Below are 20,825 nucleotides of genomic sequence, written 5' to 3'. Positions count from 1 at the left end.
TCTTCCCAGTATTGTTCCGGGATGCTGCCTTCTGATTCACTCGGTGTCTCTGCCCCTAAGGGGACTTCTCCCCATGGCATTGTGTCTTCTCTTCACTCCATGGCTTCCAACATCCTTTCCTGGGAGTGTTGGAAAGGACTGCAATGGAAGCATCTGATTCTAGAAGAAAGGAAGGCCCCCGAGGCCAGGAGAGCAGGAGGCTTCTGTGGTGCAGCTCTGCCAGGGTCCGGCCCCAGTGCTCTGGTCCAGGGCAAGGACCAAGGCAGATTTACTAGTAGCAGCTGTGACCTCTGTACCTCATGACCCCACAGGACAGCGAGTGACAGTGAAAAGCATTGGGGCATTTGCAGCTGCCCTTTGTTTACTAAGGCCTGCCCAGCCTCCAGCCAAAGGAGAAGGGGGGTAAGTAAGGAGGTCTCCATACCATGGCTCCTACAAAGCAAACTGCCCGCAAATCCATGGGGGTAAAGCTCCAAAGAGGCAACTGGCTACCAAAGCCACTCAAAAGAGTGCGCCCTCTACTGGATGGGTGGAGAAACCTCATTGTTAAATGCCTGGCACCTTGGCACTTCCTGAAATTAGAAGTTAGCAGAAGTCCAATGAACTTCCTATTCACAGACTTCCCTTCCAGCGTCTGGTGCGAGATATTGCTCAACACTTCAAAACACACCTGCGCTTCCACAGTGAAGCCATTGGTGCTTTGCTTAGGCCAGTGAGGCCGATCTGGGTGGCATTTTTGAAGACACCAACCTACGTGCTATCCATGCCAAACATGTAACAATTATGCCAGGGGACATCAGCCAGCATGCCACATACGTGGAGAACGTGCTTCAGAATCCACTATGATGCAAAACATTTCATTCTTTAAAAAAAAAAATTCTCTTCTTCCTGTTTTTGGTAGTTCTGAACATCAGGGGTTTTTTTTCATGTGGTCAAAGGTATCTAAGTATATGACTGCAAGTTGAAAATAGGGCACAGAAATAAGTATTGACAAGTCTTTCCATTTTCATTTGTGTGTGCTTTTTTTAATTATAAATGTGGGGACATAAAGCATTGATGCAAGTCAAATGTTTCAGTGAACAAATTTCACAAGTTAAACTTTATAACAATATAAATAAACCTGTTAAGTTTTTCTAGACAATGCCAGAATTTGGATTTAAAAAAAAAAAAAAAAAAAAAAAAAAGTAAATTTCTTATTGATGGCAACTAAATGGTATTTGTAACATTTTTATCCAATGGTACATTCCATCCATTCATTATACTCTTCTAACTTAGTTGTCCTACAGGCTAATACATGTTTTTAATGTTGTCTGTCTTCTGTGCTATTCCTGTAACTTTGCTGTTAAAATACATTAAACAAACAAACAAAAAAAGCACTGGATCCGTCTTTATTTAATACAAACCCTAGGCCGCTGGGGAATGGAGGCCCAGGGCACATTAGGGGCTGTATCTTCACTAACACTCAAGGTTGTTAGTGAAATGAGGGGAGTCAGCAGGGCCAGCAAGGTAGACCCTGCGCCTTAGAAATAACCCGTGTTACAGATCAACTCAGTCATTGCCCTCCCCACCCACCCACCCCCTTGCCTCCCATTTCACAGCCTTCTTCTCGAACAACTGCCAGATGGACGTGGATGGAGGTCGCAGGGCATTCTGGGTTCATGGCCCTAGCTGCCAAATGACCTCTGAGTGGCAATCAACAGGAGCGTGAAGACCAGGCTCTTACTGAGGATTCCACACACCACGATGGTGATGATGCTGGTCGTAGAGATCCTGCGGGGAGAGAAGAGGTAACGCTGCTGCTGGCAATGACACTCCTCATCCTTTAGCTTTCCTCCACAAAGCTGCCCTCACCACTATTTATTGGCGGGGCTTCTTCCAGAGCCTCTCCCCACACTGACTGCCTGCCTCTGTGCATTTGGTTAGTCCCATTGCCTAAAAGTGCTGAAGCAGGTGTAGTAGAGAACGGGGGACCAGGAGAGGCAGCGAGGGGAAGGGGCAGGATGAGCAAGCTCCTCTTCCTCCACTGTGATGACTGGAGAGAGTGGGCCCAGAGCCAGGAAGCCTGGTTTCCATTCTCAGCATCAGACCCTGCTTCCAGGAAAGGGCCCTCTCGTCTTTGGCCTCCGTTTCCTCCTCTATCAGCCGAGAGGAACCCAATCCTTATCCAAATCCCATCAGGAATTTTTATAGATTTTTAGCAAAAATGATTCTCAATGTCCTGGGTAACTATCATTCGATCAATAAGAAAGGCATAGAAATGAGTGAGGAGACTTGGCCTGCTTACACTCAGAGACATGGAAATAGGTTACAGCACAAGCGGCCTGCGTGATAAGACACGGAACCAAGGGAGAAAAGGTGGCAGTGAACCACATTGAAATCCAGAGGCAGATCTAATGTTACATAAGAATCCAAAATTTAAATTTAAAGTTGACATTTTTAGATAATTGAAAAGTCACCAGGAAGTAGAATCAAGCACATGGAAGGAATAAAACAACAGTGACTTTAGAATTGGTGTTTCCTACACAAAACTAAAAACCAAATGTACAAACAGGCAAAGTGCCCAACGACATAATGGCTCTAGAAAGTGGGAAGCAAACCTGTGGCCTCCGTCCACCCCCTGGCTGAGAAACGGTCCTGAGTCACCGGAAAGGAGATGTGGCAGGTGGCCTGGTCAAGGTCAGACACCAGTGGTGCTGCAGGCTGGCGGGGCATGGGGTGGGGCCAGCCAGCCCAGGGCCTCTCTGGCCCTCCTCCCTGTGGCCTGCGCCTGGGTGTGAGCCTGCTGCAGAAAGTCCCCAGAGGGCTGCCTGCAGCAACCCCGCCCTCATGTGCCTTATGGGTCACACCGCTCCCTGTCTTTGGAGGGACGTTTGGTATACAGAACAGTGCACACGTTCTATGGTGCACTTCTATTTGAATGAATTATTTAAAGGAAAAGACATCTGCAAAAATATGCCCATCTCAGAGTTTATAGTATGAAAAAGAGGAAACAATCTCAACATCTTAAAACAGGCCAATGGTTACCTCCATTATGGTTTCCCCATTGATACAAAAGTAGACATTTGTTGACATTATAATTAGGAAGACTGGGTAGCACATGAAAGAAGAAGTTTTGCAAGGAAAATTAATGAAAATATTTAGAGCTTTCACTGTGTTAAAACGTGTACAAACAGAAATAAGCATGGGACAACGTAAACTGATGAACAGAAACAGACCCAGAGACAGAGAAGCATGGATCAGACTCTCAAACCTCAGAGGGAGGGTGGGTGTAAGGGGAAGAGATCAACCAAAGGTCTTGTGTGCTTGCATATGGACCTAGCCAATGGCCATGGACAACGGGGGGGGGGGGGGGGGGGGGGGGGGGGGGGGCGGGGGGGGGGCGGCTGTGTGCATATGTAGGGAGGGGTTGGGATGGGAATGGGGGGATAAGGACAATTATGTGAGACCATAATCAATAAAATAAATTAATTTTTTAAAAAAGAAAGAAAGAAGCATGGGAATTCAGCTCAGATGCCACTTCCCCCTCCTCTGGCACCCCAGGAGAGAGGGTGAAATGGGGAGAGGGCAGCCTGGCCAGAGCCTCCTCCCCCTTCTAGCTTCACCCCCTCCACCCTGGGAAGTCCTAGCAGATGGAAGTGACTCAAGTCTGCTCCTGGGCTTCTCCCTCCCCATCCCTCACCCCCACATCCTCTCAGGACCAGGACTGGGAATCAAAGGGTCCAAACCCACCACCCAGCCCCCACGGAGAGACCTGGGCACTGTACTGAGAGCATCCGTCCCGTGTGTGGAGTTGACTCCGGGGCCAGGGGAGGAGAGGCTGGCAGTTGACATGAGCTGAGTCACATGACGGGGCCTGGTACGGGTCATGGTGGTCACAGGAAAAAGAGTAGGAACTGCAAGAAGACACATTAGATGGATGGATGGATTCATAGGGTAAATGGATCTGAGGAGGGAAATAAACTTTGACATTCATGACACAGGTTTCCTTTGGCAAAGTTTTTTTTTGTTTTTTGTTTTGTTTGTTTGTTTGTTTGTTTTTTATGTGTAGGGTCAGCCTGGGCCAGAGACAGGAAAAAAGAAAAGAAGGAAGGGAGGAAGAAAGAGAAGGAGGAAGAAATTTTCTGTTCATGTCCTTGGAAATGCACTTGCCTGCTATTCTTCACCAATCCATATGCCCCCACCTTCTCAAGAATAATCTTCGATTCCTCCAGCTCTCACCATCCCCTCTGCCTTGCACTCACCTATACCTGTGGCATATTGCTTCACACATCATTTTTTATTAATATACTATTGGCCTCGTGCACGGGGATGTCCAACTGACAATTTAGGCCGGATCCCTGTGGGATCTGGGGACACAGAGGGCAGAGACCCCTCTCAGCCGAGACCCTAGCTTTCCTGCTGGCTTGCTAGCCTCCAATTGCCCCCCACTGCCTGCTGCAGTGTCACCTCCTCTGGGGAGTCCTGCAGGCAGGTCCATACTCCTGGCCTTCACTGGCAACCTGGCCCCTCCCTCCGCTGAGCCTCCATCCACTATGCCTCCAACCACCACCTGCATCATAGCCTTTTAGTTATGTCTCAGGGTTCCCTTCCTCTCCCAGGGCATTGCCCAGTGCCCTACATGGAGTGGGCAGTGAGCCCAGGCTTGGGCAGAGGATGACAGAGCAGCTGATGTGGGTTCACCAGACCCCCAGCTGACCATACAGCTGGGCAGACTCGGAAGCAAGGTGGGGGTCTTCGAAGATACTGTTTTGCAACTCTGAAGTTTTCAGGAGGCATATGGGGGAGGGGGGACGCTCAGGATTAGGAGGAGCCTCAAGCTTCCCAGGCTGAGACTGAAGATCATTCAAGGATCAGGGGCCGGTGCAGGGTGGGACCCAGGCCCCCTGAGCCATCAGTCTCACCCCGCAGTCCCCGTCCACCCCTTGTGGCTGTCCCCTGCTTGTCCACATTCCTTGAGCCCAACACAGTCACCTGTGACTGCCTCAAGGTCAGCCCTTCGAGAGAAGGTCAGGAGAGAAGGTCAGGAGGGAAGGCCGGGGGAGGGTACCCCAGATGGACCGATAAGACAGGCTTGCTCAAGGCCAAGTCTACGGGGAGTCGACTGAGTAACAAGTGTTTGGAGAAGTGTGTGCTGGGGAAGGAAGAACTGCCCCAAGCCGGCAGTCTGAGTTCTGGTGCTGGCTCTGCCCATAACCAGCGGCGACCTTGGGAAGGGGCCTGGGGTTCAGCCACGGGGGTTGGGGGCCTGGCTTAGGTCCTTCCCGGCATCCGCCTGCTGCGGTTCAGGGAACCTGGGAAGCACACACAGAGGGAAAGGACTCACCCGGAGATACCAACAGAAGGATGGTTCTGAGAGGAATGACTATGGAAGATTCCAAGGTTCCACACTCATACAAACCCGAGTCCTTCTCTCTGAGCGCAGCCATGGTGACGGTGAAGTACCTCTGTTGGGGGTAATCCATGATGAGGTATCTTGGGTCTCCAGGCTGGCCCCGGAGCCTGGGGTGGGTGACTAATGAGTCACAAGTTCCTGCTGGTATTATTCTGCACCAGGTTTTCGTCTTGGAACTTTTCTGGGGTCGATACTGGCACGTTACGAAGAGTTCCTCCCCTTCCAGTTTCTGCACCTGCTGCTCCCAGGAGCCTGAGAATAAACCCTGGGGTCAGGGAGCCGCTCCTTGTCCCAGAGCTGAGAGGGGCCCCTCCTCAGGAAGTCCTCCATGCACTACACTCAGTGCCCCCCCCACACCTCACCCTCCTCCCCATGCCCCTCTTACCTCCTCACTAGCATCCCTCCTCCTCTCCCCCACGCCTCTACCCTCACCTGAGGCCAGGAGCACCAGCAGGACAAGGGGCAGCAGGCGCGTGGCCTCCCAGGCCATGGCCCTCTGCGGGAGCTGGGGAGGCAGCAGCCGCCCTGAGGAGCCTCTGCGGGAGCTGGCGGGTTCAGCAGCCGCTCCTCCTGTCTGGGAAGAAGGGCTGAGGAAAGCTAAGACTGCAGGTGGGGAGCATGGCAGAGAGGAGGGGAGGCCTGGGCCTACGCGGGACCCTCCCCTGCCCCGCTGCCTCTGGGGTGGCTGGGGCTCTCTGGGCCAAGCCTGCCCACTGCCTCCCTCCCATGGGCGTGGGGAAATCGGTGAAAGACCCAGAAGGAAATGATGTTGAGATAAGAAGCCATTCCTCCTCCCACTGTCTCCCCTCGGTCCTTCCACTTCCTTCTCCGCCTCAGCTTTCTCCTCGCCACCATGAAAGCAGGGCTGAGGGTGAGTGACAGAGGCAGGGGGACCCTCTGGAAGCCCCAGTGGTCAGAGGCCGCCTGCCCAGATCTGCTGGGAATTGGGGTGTCCTGTGGGGACCAGAGGAGCAGGAGGAGGTGGGGAGTCATTCTCAGAGGAGGAGGTGCAGGGAAGGTCCCTGGCAAGGGTGGGAGAGCAAAGCAGACCTTGTGGGAGGAGGGGGCGGGAAGAAGGTGTGGAAGGAGGGCGTGTGGGAAGAATGGGGGTCTCTGCCCTCTGTGTCTCCAGCTCCCCGCTTGCCACTGTCATCGCTCCTTAAGCATTTGCTGGAAGGCCATGCTAACCAAGCTCATTTAGAAAATAATTTGTACTTTGCATCCCCGTGACTATTAGTGCCAACAACAACTCCGTGTGGTTCTGGGGTGGGGGTGGGGGCCTCTTTGTAAAGTGTGTAAATCTATGCTCTACACCTGAAAGCAACACAAAATCACCCTGAATGCAAACTAACTGAAAATAAAAATCTGTACTATTAAGAGGATAATATGCAAATTGGTCAGGACACTCTCCCAGTAACAATGGAACAGCAGGCTGCATGGGGAACCAGGCCAGCAGACAGGGGCAGTGAGGGTGACCAGGCTGGCAGACAGGGGCAGTAAGGGGCAACCAGGCCAGCAAAGGGGCAGTTGTGGGTGACCAAGCTGGCAGGGGGGGGAGGACAGTTAAGGGTTTCCAGGCCAGCAGAGGGGGCAGTTAAGGGTGACCAGGCTGGCAGGGGGGCAGTTGGGGGTGACCAGGCCAGCGGGGGGACCAGGCCAGTGGGGGGGGGGCAGTTAGGGGTGACCAGGCCAGTCAGAAGGGCAATTAGGGGCAATCAGGCAGGCAGTCAGGTGAACAGTTAGGATCCAGCAGTCCCAGATTGTGAGAGGGATGTCCTAGGGGACCCAGATTGAAGAGAATGCAGACTGGGCTGAGGGGATTCCCCCACCATGCATGAATTTAATGCACTGGGCCTCTCGTATAAAAGAAAAGAATCTTGTCAAAACCAGTTTGGCTCAGTGGATAGAGCATCGATCTGCAGACTGAAAGGTCCCAGGTTCAATTCTGGTCAAGGGCATGTACATTGGTTGCGGGCATATCCCCAGTAGGGGGTGTGCAGGAGGCAGCTGGTCAATGTTCCTCTCTCATCGACGTTTCTAACTCTCTATCCCTCTACCTTCTTCTCTGTGGAAAATCAATAAAATATATTTTTTTTTAAAGAAAGAAAGAAAAGAAAAGAATCTATCATTAGAGGAGTTGCAGGAAAACAATTGTAATGGCTGCTTACACTGACTTGTCAGATTATTATGATCTCTGAACAACACACACACACACACACACACACACACACACACACACACACAGTGGCCAGATTATGGCCACCTGACATTTGTAGTCACATTAGCCATACACTGCATCCTGGGATATGGAAGCCAAAGGCCTGTTAGAACACCTTTGCTGTCTGCAGTTACCAAGATAAACCATCTCCAATTCATACAGGAACACAAGGATTGGACAGTCTAGCATTGGAAAAAAGGCATGTGGTCTGATGAATCATGTTTCCAGTTGCATTATGCAGGTGGCAGAGTGAGAATTTTGTAGAAACAGCATGAAAGCATGCACCCCACATGCATGAGTACAACCCTTCAAACCGGTGGGGGCAGTATTATTGTTTGAGGCATGTTTTCCTGGCATGATTTGGGCCCTTGAATTCATCTAAATAGCACAACACACTTAAATAAATTTGCTGATCATGTTCATCCTATCATGTTGATGGCGTATCCCAGTGGAGATGGCTTCTTCCAACAAGACAATGTGACATGCCATGGTGCTCATATTGTGCAGGAGTGGTTTCAAGAACATGAGGGAGATCTTACCTTGCTTGAGTGACCCCAAAATCACCAGATCTCAATCCAATTGAGCATTTGTGGGATGAAGTTAAAAGAGCCATCAGGCAGCTGGTTCCACAACCATCAAATCTCACAGAACTGGACATGCTATTCATCAGGCATGGTGTCAGATTCCTCGCATCACCTTTCCACATCTCTTGGAGTCAATGCCAAGAAGAATCACTGCAGTATTGAAGGCAAAAGGTGACCCAATGGAGAACTGATGGGCTGGTCATAATAATCTGACCACTCAGTGTATGTTAGAGGCCCGGTGTGTGAATTCATGCATGGGTGGGGTCTGGCCAGCCTGGCCAGGGGGAGGGGATATGGGCGGTTGGCCAGCCTGCCTGCTGGTCAAGCACCTGGTTGAGGGCACAATTTGCATATTAACCTTTTATTATATAGGATATGCACTGAGTGGCCAGATTATTTGCGTTCAAATATCATCGTAATCTGGCCACTCAGTGTATATTGGACTTAAACACTATGTAACCTATCTTTACATTAAGCACACAAACGCACGCACTCCTGCAGCAGGTTATGAACGTGTCCAGGTGTTTGGTAAGAAGCTTGATGACTTCTTGGATCTCTACCTCCCAAACAAGCTTGAGAGCCACCAAGAGCGTAGCACGCACTGGGATATGGCACCGCGCACTCGGAGGGGCCTTGGAATCTGCTTTGTAAACAAATGTTCCAGGAGCCCCGGAGGCAGGAGCCCCGGAGTTGGAGAAATGCTGCACTAAAGTGTTCTGCTTCTCCTAGGCAACACTCAGAATGTCACCGCCCTTGTCCCTTCGTGAACAGGGACAGCACTGGACCTGCTGGCCCGCAGGTCCCAGACAGGCAATCTCAGAAAGCAAACACCGCGTGTCCTGTGGTTACTGCGCTGAGCTGCTCGGCCCCCTGAGGGAGGAAAACAGATGCCCCGAGATGAACAGTTGCTGGGAGGAGGGCTTCTCAGGAGACAAGACTTCCCTGTGCGCTTCTTCTAATGGCCTCAGATCGGGGGGTGAGAGGGCGTCTCTGGGGTCAGTGCCATCCTCCTGAGGCTGCAGCCAGAGCATTGAGTGCACTGCTCTCAGGTTGATGAGGAAGTCCTTGTATGGTGGCCGTGTGATCAGGACGGGAGGGCTGGGGGACTGCACCTCAGCACTCAGCCTTCTTTTTCCCACAGCAGCGGGGGAAAGTCATGCTGATGGTAGGAATGTGTTTTCCTAACACGCGCTGGATTGTGTGCTGGAAGGTGTGCTTGTTCTTGGGGAAATGAGATATGAAATTAGCCTTGGCCATTGCTGCATTGGAGAAGGAGGACCATCATTTTTCCCCACTGATGGGGGACCCTTCCCCCTTTAGAGCCAAAAGAGGTAAGAAATTGGCAAGCCCTGATTTAAATCTGGTGGATTTTGCCAGACATAGGTGGGCCTGGACTCCCACTGCATGGGTGAACATGGGAGCTGAAGGGGACTGTCAGGGGCAGACCTAGAGAGGAAGAGGAATGCCCATACGGGAGAGATCTTGTCCTGCCACCGTCCCTGCCCCTGGTGTGATTCCAGGGAAAGTGGCATGTGGAGGCATCAGAGGAAGAGCTCCTGGCTGTTCTCTTCTCTGTGGGCTTAGCCTTCAGGAAAGGGACTCCTTCATTTTGTTCCCGCCAACAAGGGAGGACTTTCTACTCTTGTGGCCTCATTCTAGCCACTCTGCTCTCCTCCCCAGGCTTGTTCTGAGGGCGCAGGGATGATGCACACAATAGACCAATGATGCTCTGTCAGCAATACTCTCTACCAGTCTCACCCTTGGAAGCCTGTCTCATCCTTTCAGTATTGTCCTGGGATGCTGCCTTCTGGTTCACACGGTGTCTCTGCCCCTAAAGGGACTTCTCCATGTGGCGTCATGTCTTCCCCTCATTCCATGGCTTCCAACACCCGTTCCTGGGAGTGTGGGAAAGGACTGCAATGGAAGGGAGGGACCCAAGCATCTGATTCTAGAAGAAAGGAAGGCCCCGAGGCCAGGAGAACAGGAGGCTTCTGTGGTGCAGCTCAGTGCAGTGGTCCAGGGCAAGAACCAAGGCAGATTTACTAGTAGCAGCTGTGGCTTCTGTACCTCATGACCCCACGGGACAGTGAGTGACAGTGAAAAGCATTGGGGCGTTCACAGCTGCCTTTTGCTCTCTAAGCCCTGCGCAGCCTCAGGCAGAAGGAGAAGAGGGGTAAGTAACTAGGTCTCCATACCATGGCTCCAACAAAGCAGACTGCCCGCAAATCCATGGGGGTAAAGCACCAAAGAGGCAACTGGCTACCAAAGCCACTCAAAAGAGTGCGCCCTCTACTGGATGGGTGGAGAAACCTCATTGTTACATGCCTGGCACCTTAGCACTTTCTGAAATTAGAAGTTAGCAGAAGTCCAATGAACTTCCTATTCACAGACTTCCCTTCCAGTGTCTGGTGTGAGAAATTGCTCAGGACTTCAAAACACACCTGCGCTTCCAAAGTGCGGCAATTGGTGCTTTGCTTAGGCCAGTGAGGCCGATCTGGGTGGCATTTTTGAAGACACCAACCTACGTGCTATCCATGCCAAACATGTAACAATTATGCCAGGGGACATCAGCCAGCATGCCGCATACGTGGAGAACGTGCTTCAGAATCCACTATGATGCAAAACATTTCATTCTTTAAAAAAAAAATTCTCTTCTTCCTGTTTTTGGTAGTTCTGAACATCAGGGTTTTTTTTTTCATGGGGTCAAAGGTACCTAAGTATATGACTGCAAGTTGAAAATAGGGCACAGAAATAAGTATTGACAAGTCTTTCCATTTTCATTTGTGTATGCATTTCTTTATTATAAATGTGGGGACATAAAGCATTGATGCAAGTCAAATGTTTCAGTGAACAAATTCCACAAGTTAAACTTTATAATAATATAAATAAACCTGTTAAGTTTTTCTAGACAATGCCAGCATTTGGGGGGGGGAAAAAAGTAAATTTCTTATTGATGGCAACTAAATGGTATTTGTAACATTTTTATCCAATGGTACATTCCATCCATTCATTATACTCTTCTAACTTAATTGTTCTACAGGCTAATACATGTTTTTAATGTTGTCTGTCTTCTGTGCTATTCCTGTAACTGCTGTTAAAATACATTAAACAAACAAACAAAAAAAGCACTGGATCCATCTTTATTTAATGCAAACCCTAGGCCACTGGGGAATGGAGGCCCAGGGCACATTAGGGGCTGTATCTTCACTAACACTCAAGGTTGTTAGTGAAATGAGGTGAGTCAGCAGGGCCAGCAAGGTGGACCCTGACCCTTAGAAATAACCTGTGTTACAGATCAACTCAGTCATTGCCTCCCCACCCACCCACCCCCTTGCCTCCCGTTTCACAGCCTTCTTCTCGCACAACTGCCAGATGGACGTGGATGGAGGTCGCGGGGCATTCTGGGTTCATGGCCCTAGCTGCCAAATGACCTCTGAGTGGCGATCAACAGGAGCGTGAAGACCAGGCTCTTACTGAGGATTCCACACACCACGATGGTGATGATGCTGGTCGTAGAGATCCTTCGGGGAGAGAAGAGGTAACGCTGCTGTTGGCAATGACACTCCTCATCCTTGAGCTTTCCTCCACAAAGCTGCCCTCACCACTATTTATCAGTGGGGCTTCTTCCAGAGCCTCTCCCCACACTGACTGCCTGCCTCTGTGCATTTGGTTAGTCCCATTGCCTAAAACTGCCAAAGAAAGTGTAGTAGAGAACAGGGGGCCAGGAGAGGCAGCAAGGGGAAGGGGCAGGATGAGCAAGCTCCTCTTCCTCCACTGTGATGACTGGAGAGAGTGGGCCCAGAGCCAGGAAGCCTGGTTTCCATTCTCAGCATCAGGACCTGCTTCCGGGAAAGGGCCCTCACCTCTTGGGCCTGCGTTTCCTCCTCTATCAGCCGAGAGGAACCCAATCCTTATCCAAATCCCATCAGGAATTTTTATAGATTTTTAGCAAAAATGATTCTCAATATCCTAGGTAATTGTCATTCAATCGATAGGAAAAGCATAGAAATGAGTGAGGAGACTTGGCCTGCCTACACTCAGAGACATGAAAATAGGTTACAGCACAAGCGGCCCGCTTGATAAGACACGGAACCAAGGGAGAAAAGGTGGCAGTGAAACACATTGAAATCCAGAGGCAGATCTAATGTTACATAAGAATCCAAAATTTAAATTTAAAGTTGACATTTTTAGATAATTGAAAAGTCACCAGGAAGTAGAATCAAGCACATGGAAGGAATAAAACAACAGTGACTTTAGAATTGGCTTTTGCCTACACAAAACTAAAAACCAAATGTACAAACAGGCAAAGTGCCCAACGACATAATGGCTCTAGAAAGTGGGAAGCAAACCTGTGGCCTCCGTCCACCCCCTGGCTGAGAAACTGTCCTGAGTCACCGGAAAGGAGATGTGCCAGGTGGCCTGGTCAAGGTCAGACACCAGTGGTGCTGCAGGCTGGCGGGGCATGGGGTGGGGCCAGCCAGCCCAGGGCCTCTCTGGCCCTCCTCCCTGTGGCCTGCACCTGGGTGTGAGCCTGCTGCAGAAAGTCCCCAGAGGGCTGCCTGCAGCAACCCCGCCCTCATGTGCCTTATGGGTCACACCGCTCCCTGTCTTTGGAGGGACGTTTGGTATACGGAGCAGTGCACACGTTCTATGGTTCCTCACTGCACTTCTGTTTGAATAAATGATTTAAAGGAAAAGACATCTGCAAAAATATGCCCATCTCAGAGTTTATAGTATGAAAAAGAGGAAACAATTTCAACATCTAAAAACAGGCCAAGGATTACCTAAGTTATGGTTTCCCCATGGATACAAAAGTAGACATTCATTGAAATTATAATTAGGAAGACTAGGTAGCACATGAAAGAAGAGTTTTAGCACAGAAAATTAATGAAAATATTTAGAACTATCACTGTGTTAAAACGTGTACAAACAGAAATAAGCATGGGAATTTAGCAAAGATGCCACTTCGCCCTCCTCTGGCACCCCAGGAGAGAGGGTGAACTGGGGAGATGGCAGCCTGGCCAGAGCCTACTCCCCCCTCCAGCTCCACCCCCTGCGCCCTGGGAAGTCCTAGCAGATGGAAGTGACTCAAGTCTGCTCCTGGGCTTCTCCCTCCCCATCCCTCACCCCCCACATCCTCTCAGGACCAGGACTGGGAATCAAAGGGTCCAAACCCACCACCCAGCCCCCACGGAGAGACCTGGGGGTGTCCGTCTTGTGTGTGGGGTTGACTCCGAGGCTGGCAGTTGACATGGGCTGAGTCACAGGACGGGTGCTGGCTCGGGTCCTGCCCTGGGTCGTGGTGGTCACAGGAGGAAGGGTGGTCACAGGAGGAAGAGTGGAACTCTGAGCCAGATTCTGGATAGAATCAACGTGTGAGGCAGGATCTGTGAGAAAACACATTGGATGTATGGATGGGTCATAGGGTAAATGGATCTGAGGAGGGAAATGAACTTTGACATTCATGATACAAGGTTTCCTTTGGCTAAGATTTTTTTTTCTTTTTCTTTTTCTTTTTCTTTTTCTTTTTTTTTTTTTTTTTTTTTTATGAAAGAGAAGGAGGGAGGAATTTTCTGTTCATGTCCTTGGAAATGCCCTTGCCTGCTATTCTTCACCAATCCATATGCCCCACCTTCTCAAGAATAATCCTCGATTCCTCCAGCTCTCACCATCCCCTCTGCCTTGCACTCACCTATACCTGTGGCATATTGCTTAACCAGTCATTTTTTATTAACATATTGCATAGGTTACCTAGGAACTTGAACCTGTCTCTCTTTCCTCTGCCTTTCTGAATTCATCAGACCAACATCTATTGCAGACCTACTCTATGTCCCGCACTGCATTAATCATACTATAATACATTATTTGCTGGGGATACAGACCTAAGCTGGGCATAGGCTCCTCCCTCAATGTGCTCAGAGAGAAATAAGGGGGACAGATAAGTTAGAGGTGTTTTCTGTGAACGGGGATACAAAGTGAGCTCGGGAGCCTTGCTACTCCATTTGGGAGCCATGGGCCACAGCATCAGCATCATCTCTAAGCAAATCAGAGATACTGAATCTAGGTCCCACCCTAGGCTCATCAAATCCATCTGTATTTGAAATATTTGAAAGATCCCAGGTAATCTGTGCCCACAGGGAGGTCTAAGAAGCACTGCTTTGTAAGCACATAGGAGGGCCATCAAATGCACCTTTGGGAAGGCGAGAGCAGGTCCCAGAGGCCTCCTGACTATATCCATTCTACCTAGAACCCTGCAAAATAAGACAAAATTATCCCAGGTCTACCATTCACCTCTCACTGTACCCCTTTTCCTATAAGAGCACCCCACATCAGACTCTGCAGCCCAAGAGGACTCATACATAGAAACCCTTTCTCACTATTGGACCAAATGCCTCTCGGGGACCTCAAATGACAGACCTGGAGCTTCTGGGAGAAAGACAGGCTGCTGGAAACCCTGGGCCACAGCCCTGCCCCCACCCACCCCGGCTCTCCCGCTTCACCTCCCAGCCCAGGCCACTCACCCCTTGTCACCACCAGGCGTATGGGCTGGTGCAGCGGGATGGGGGCTTTGGGAGGCTGGTAGATCACACACCGATACAGTCCCGAGTCCTCCAGGCGCAGGTCGGACATGTGAATGTACATTATGCCCTCCCTGGGCATGTCGTCTAGGATGTACCTGCCCATCTGGACTTTGGAGTTCATTCCTGAGGTCAACTCTGTATTGACTAATGTCTGGATCTCCCCTCTGTCTCCCAGCCTCTGCCATGCCTTCCGGTAGTAGAGGTATTTGTTCACACTGACAGGACATTTCTCCATCAGGTGCGTCCCCTCGGTCAGCGTACGCTTGGTCTCTGATGTGGGCGCACCTTGGAGTTCTGTAAGCAGGGAAGCAGAGGTGGCTCTGTACATTTTCCTCTTTGGAAAGAAAGAGAGATACCACCTCTTCTTCTTGTCCAACCACCCATTTTTTTTTTCAGACAAGATCCTTATGGTCTCCAGGAAAGAGGCAACTTTCACTGTGAGTAGTTTTTGTTTCATTGCTTGTTTTTAATAACACCGGCTAGACTGCACATGGTTCTTGCAAATTGTTTTTTATAAATGAGTGGAGGCCTGAAGCAAAAAATTCATGCAAAGGCTTTGGCCCCTGCCCCTGCCCGCTGCTATAGCAGCCGGGAAGTGGGTCGGGGGTCTCTGCCTCTGCCGCCTCTGCCTCAAACCCCCTCCCCCCGCCCAGGCTGTGGCTTTGTCCAGAAGGAAGAAAGTCCAGAAGGACGTCCAGTCTGATTAGCATATTACACTTTTATGATTATAGTTTGGTTTTGAAAGGAAGAAAGTACCAGATTAGAGACAGAACATGAGACGTGTGCTAAGACCATGCATGACGAGGGCATGATGGGAAGGAAAGATTATAGAGAAAGGCACACAGAGTGGGGAGTGGATGCGTGGACACTATACTAGCAGAGATCAACTCCTCCCAACAGCTGGAGGCACTTCATCTGAGTCAGGAAAAGAGATCAGTTCAAGACACTATTGAATAAACAGCGAGGAAACCATCTTGAGGAGTGGCGGACACAGATCTCTGACTCCCTGGTATTCCAAAGCACCTCCGTCTCAGGGGTCCAATCCTATGTGGCTTTACTCCTGGGGCTGCCCACATTCTCAAGGATGGAACATGACACAGGCTTAGCCAATCAAAGAACCTCATCGCTCTGGTCACTCTCATCGGTTTAAGAATGGGCACAGGACTGGGGCTGAGCCAACTAGAATTCTCCCTGAGACTACCACTGTAACTGTTGAGAAGAATGCTCTTTCTCGCTAAAGTTGATAGGTCAGTGGGATATGGAACTTCAATTGCTGTATTTCTACCGAGGGCACTTTTGCCTTCCTGGGGGCATTGGGCAATACCTGGAGACATTTTGGTAAGGGCCAGAGAAATTGCTAAACATCCTACAATGCACAAAACTGTCCCGTGAATAAAGAACCATCCTACCCAAAATGTCAATAATACCAAGGTTGAGATCCCTTGGGTTATACCGACACCAGTTCCAATCAGCAGGCCCAGCCCAAGTATGAACGGATGCCTAGTGACTCTACTTCCCAGAAGCTAGAAGGAGCTTTTCGATAACCCCAAGCCTTCCCCACAGGACACGGCAAGTACACAACCCTCCACCCTCGCTCTTGTCCCAGTTCTCCTTTTGAAAAACACGAAAGGCACCGGTTCATGAAAGCCAACCTCCATCTGCCCACCTGGATTATCACCCCCGATGCTGCTAAATTTGCGCAGTCAGAGCCAGCCCGACAAAACTGTTGGTCCCCTGTCACTTAGGCAGTCAGAGCTCCTGGAGCTTTCAGAGAAAAGGAAAACCTTTCTCATGGTGGGATCACCCAGGGCTCCTGGCAGGGGCCTCACCCACTCCCTCCTCTTCCTCACCTTACCTAGGATGAAGGACGTCCACAGCAGCCCCCAGAACCTGGCCTTCCTCATCCTTCATGGGCACCAACTCCAACTGCCGCCGTGGCCCCTGGGACAGCTACTAGGTGACACTCTGACCTAATGGCTTCTGAAAGTTGCACAACAGGATATGATACTGCTGCTGGGAAGCCCTGTGTCTGTAGTTGTTTCTGTCACTGGTTGCCTCAGCTCCAGACGTCAAAGACAATGCACAAATCCAGAACCAGGGCTCCGTCTTTTTTTTAATTATTATTACTGATTTTTTTATAGAGAGGAAGGGAGAGGAATAGAGAGTTAGAAACGTCGATGAGAAAGACACCGATTCAGCTGCCTCCTGCACACCTCCTACTGGGGATGTGCCCGCAATCAAGGAACCTGCCCTTGACCAGAATGGAACCTGAGATCCTTCAGTCTGAAGGCAGATGCTGTATCCACTGAGCCAAACCCGTTAGGGCAGGGCTCCCCTCTTAACTGAGCTTATCCAAATCCTGGCTTCCTGTTCTCTGGGAATAATGACAATGACCTTTCCAACTCTCTCATGAAAGTGTCATGAGAATAATATTTTTGTGTAAACAAAAATTAGCTGTGAACATTATCAGAGGACTAGAGAGCCCCCTTGCTCTCTGAGGCCCACTCTCCATCCCCTCCAGTCAGCAGAAGTGAGAGAGGGCCAGGCACACTGCCAACCAGTTGAGTATTGAGACCATATTGCTAGGAGCTTTGTGAGGACTAAATGAGGTCCATAGAGAAAGTGCTCAGTGAGGTGCCTCACACACAGAGTGTCTACGTCCTGTCCCTACTCACCCCAACCTGTTTCCCTTGGCTTTTTCTGAGATGAGGCCCACCCTCCCTCACCACTAGGATGGGCCATGCCAGGTACTTGCTCTCAGCATTCTGTATCAAACATGGCCATGGTATAGAAACACGTTGAGAGGATATAGCCACCATCGAACAAGAATAGACTTAGATTTCAGAAAGTAAGAAAGAAAGGAAACAGGGTGCTCTGTTATTATAGCACAGTGATAGAAAAAGGAGGGAAAACTCGGTAGGTTCCATTTAGAAGCAATAGACCACAGCTTTGATGGTGTGAAAAGTCTAATGAGTAGTGCTGAGAACCAAGATCAACAGTAATTAATATAAATGTGAGAAGTCTGGGTCAGAGGCTGAATTGGGCTCTTTGATATTCACAGGGTGAATATTTGCATTTTATTACCTACAGCTGACTCAATGGCCTAAGCAAACTCCCCAACCTGATAATCTGACTGTTTACTAAATGTGACCATTGATATGTCTGTTTGCATTCCTAAAAGCAATTGTATTGTATATTCTAGTAAATAAAAGCAGACCTGAACAGAAACTCAGTGAAACTTGGCTACTACAGCTAAGCTTTCCCTGGCTTCCCCCATAATTTCCAAATTTATTTTTCTTGTCTTGTGTATTAATTTGTGTCAGCCCTTTCTCCGAGCCTTTGAATCCGAGGCCATGCTGGCCATGGCTTCAAATAGAGAGAAGATCCACATCAAAAATACTTCCAAATGTAAAATGAATACAGACATTTTGAAGAGCTCAGAAGTGTAGTGAAGGACAAGTCATAGAAATCCAGCCTACAAATAATCTAGAAATAAGAGATGTTCTTTTCTCTTTCTTAAATTTTTAAAAATTGATTTCAGAGAGGAAGGGAGAGGGACAGAGATAGAAACATCAATGATTAGAGAGAATCATTGATCTACTGCTTCCTGCATCCTCCTATTGGGGATAGAACCCACAACCTGAGCATGTACCCTGACAGGGAATATAACTGTGACCTCCTGGTTCATACATAGGTCAACGCTCAACTACTGAGCCACACCTGGATGAAATGAGAGATGTTCTTGAAGTATAACATAGAATAATGGGACATAAATGAGGACAAAATGTATATATTTTTAAAAACTTTCAGTACACCATGGCAACTCTAGATAACAATGTTTGAAAGTTGCTAAGATCTATCCAGCTTGTGTGGCTCAGTGGTTGAGCATCAACCTATGAACCAGGGGTCACCGTTCCATTCCCAGTCAGGGCATATGCCCCAGTTCCAGATTTAATACCCAAAGGGGGGCATGCTGAAGGCAGCCAATCAATGATTCTCTCTCATCATGGATGTTTCTATCTCTCTCTACTCTCTCTTCCTCTATGAAATCACTATATATATTTGAAAAAAATATTTAAAGATATTTATTGCTCTAGTATTGTATTTTTCTAAAGTTTATTAATAATCTTATAAAATATGACTAGATCATGATCAATAATCAACTCAGTTATAGTAATAATTATTATAGAAATATTATACTTGAAAAAAATCTACCAAAATATCCAAGTAGAATGTTAACACCGATTTTCAATTTTAGATGGATTACAAAAACCAATTAATATAGACACCAATTACTTATATAATAAACACACAATTTTCATTTTTATATGAATTACAAAAGACAATTTATGTAGACATCATTTATACAAGGACAACTTTTAAATTTTTTATAAAATAATTATAGCAGAAACCATTAGCCTTATATTAAAGAATTGCCATTCCAAGAAATATTCAAGGTGATGAATAGTAAGAACCTACAGCCAAAGATAATCTATCTGGCAAAGCTATCACTCAGAATCAAAGGTCAGATAAAGAGCTTCACTAATAAAAAAAAAAGCTAAAGGAGTTCATCAACACCAAACCAGAATTATATGAATTGCTGAAGGGGGTTCTTTCAGAAGAGAAAGTAAATAAAGATAAAAATTATGAACAACAAATACGTAACTATCAACAAGTGAATCTAAAAACCAAGGAAATTTTTTTAAAAATCTGATGAACAATATTAACTGTTGAATATAATAGAATCAGAGGTATGGAAGGGGAGTGAACTGACGATTCTTGGGGAAAAGGGGAGAGGGGGATGTGGGAAGGGACTGAACATAAACTGTGCACCTATGGATGAGGACAATGGGGAGTGGGGAAAGGGCAGAGGGTGGGGTGGGAACCTGGTGGAGGAGAGCAATGGGGGGGGGGAAGGAACATTTGTAATAATATGAACAATAAATATTTATTTTAAAAATAATAAAATAAAATAATAATTTAAAAAATTTTTTAAAAGCTAACTATCTAAAACAAAAATAATGAAAATATGTTGTATTTGTGTATATGTAAAGACAAAACACATGACATTAACAAATACATTAGATAATCAACTGTAGTAATGTACACAATGGAATATTACTCAGAAATAAAAATTAATGAACTATTGCTTCATGTAACAACATACAGGGATTTTTAAAATTCTAATTAGGCCTGTGGAGATCAGGCTGAAACCAGCTCTCTGACATCCCCTGAGGGGTCCCAGATTGTGAGAGGACTCAGGCTAGGCTAAGGGACCTCACTGGTACACAAATCCATGCACTGGGCCTCTAGTTATGAAAAATGTTGCTATGAACATTCATATGCAAATTTTTGGATGAACACCTGTTTTCAGTTGTCTTAGGTATATAACTACCGTGTTTCCCCGAAAATAAGACATCCTCCAAAAATAAGACCTACTTACAGGTTTCCTTCTGAGTGAAATATAAGGCATCTCCCTGAAAATAAGGCCCCCCTAGGCTAAACATGAGAGATTTGGTCCACTGATTTTGAAAGAAATGGAGTCACAAGAAATCCACCAGGAAATTCAGGAATTGGATTGTTATGATGATGTTCCAGAAGATGATGACATGATTGTCATTGAATAAATGAGTAAATTCTTGATACTGTAGGATTCACAGTTTTTCTGGTTTGTGTTGACAACTACTGTACTACCATACTATATACAGGTAATAAATTTCCTTTATTTTCATTTAACAAAAAAACAAAAAAACAAAAGAAAAAGAAAAAAATTCTACAGTAACTGCACTATTATCAAATAGAAGGAACACAAGGTCACTTTTTAAACAAAAATAGTTTTAAAAATCAGTTATAAATTTCCAAACTCAGTCTTTTGCTGTTTTTTTTTTTTCTTTTTTGTTGGTTTTTTTATTTGTTTTTTGTCCCAAAGGAAAAGCAGAACCCTCAGGTCTCTAAACTCACCACTAGAGGGAGCAAGTTACCTGCTTTATCTTTGGATGAGCTTCTGTCACTTCATATGTCCTAAACAAGTTGGGGTGTGGGGTGTGGCA

General features: G+C 47.8%; 2 protein-coding genes and 2 pseudogenes across 2 annotated transcripts; 2 read left to right on the top strand and 2 right to left on the bottom strand.

Annotated features, from left to right (window-relative positions):
• Window positions 1-379: 379 nt before the first annotated feature.
• LOC118706015 lies at window positions 380-1,227 on the top strand (annotated as a pseudogene).
• Window positions 1,178-16,773, bottom strand: TREM1 (triggering receptor expressed on myeloid cells 1). The gene is made up of 5 exons (XM_036413774.2): window positions 16,631-16,773; window positions 14,716-15,069; window positions 13,420-13,581; window positions 3,752-3,788; window positions 1,178-1,770 (listed from the first exon to the last, which is right to left on the bottom strand). The coding sequence occupies exons 1-5, from the start codon at window positions 16,677-16,679 to the stop codon at window positions 1,665-1,667; spliced, it is 708 nt and encodes a 235-aa protein (XP_036269667.1). The 5' UTR covers window positions 16,680-16,773; the 3' UTR covers window positions 1,178-1,664.
• On the bottom strand, window positions 5,097-6,200 carry LOC118705270 (natural cytotoxicity triggering receptor 2-like). The gene is made up of 2 exons (XM_036413783.2): window positions 5,825-6,200; window positions 5,097-5,644 (listed from the first exon to the last, which is right to left on the bottom strand). The coding sequence occupies exons 1-2, from the start codon at window positions 5,880-5,882 to the stop codon at window positions 5,283-5,285; spliced, it is 420 nt and encodes a 139-aa protein (XP_036269676.1). The 5' UTR covers window positions 5,883-6,200; the 3' UTR covers window positions 5,097-5,282.
• LOC123651372 lies at window positions 10,391-11,058 on the top strand (annotated as a pseudogene).
• Window positions 16,774-20,825: the final 4,052 nt, after the last annotated feature.

Source organism: Pipistrellus kuhlii, unplaced genomic scaffold (assembly GCF_014108245.1).
Source record: "Pipistrellus kuhlii isolate mPipKuh1 unplaced genomic scaffold, mPipKuh1.p scaffold_m20_p_5, whole genome shotgun sequence".
NCBI classification, from domain to species: domain Eukaryota; kingdom Metazoa; phylum Chordata; class Mammalia; order Chiroptera; family Vespertilionidae; genus Pipistrellus; species Pipistrellus kuhlii.
This window is presented reverse-complemented; position numbering and strand designations above follow the sequence as displayed.

Bases quoted from the DNA above. Each gene is read 5' to 3' on its own strand.
- LOC118705270 (XM_036413783.2), bottom strand. From the start codon at position 5,882: ATGGCCTGGGAGGCCACGCGCCTGCTGCCCCTTGTCCTGCTGGTGCTC. The intron at 5,645-5,824 runs GTGAGGGTAGAG...GTTTATTCTCAG, and splicing joins GCTGGTGCTCCTGGCCTCAG to GCTCCTGGGAGCAGCAGGTG.
- TREM1 (XM_036413774.2), bottom strand. From the start codon at position 16,679: ATGAGGAAGGCCAGGTTCTGGGGGCTGCTGTGGACGTCCTTCATCCTA. The intron at 13,582-14,715 runs GTGAGTGGCCTG...GTTTTCTCACAG, and splicing joins ACGCCTGGTGGTGACAAGGG to ATCCTGCCTCACACGTTGAT. The intron at 3,789-13,419 runs CCACACACAAGA...CCGGAGTCAACT, and splicing joins TGCCAGCCTCGGAGTCAACC to CCACACACGGGACGGATGCT.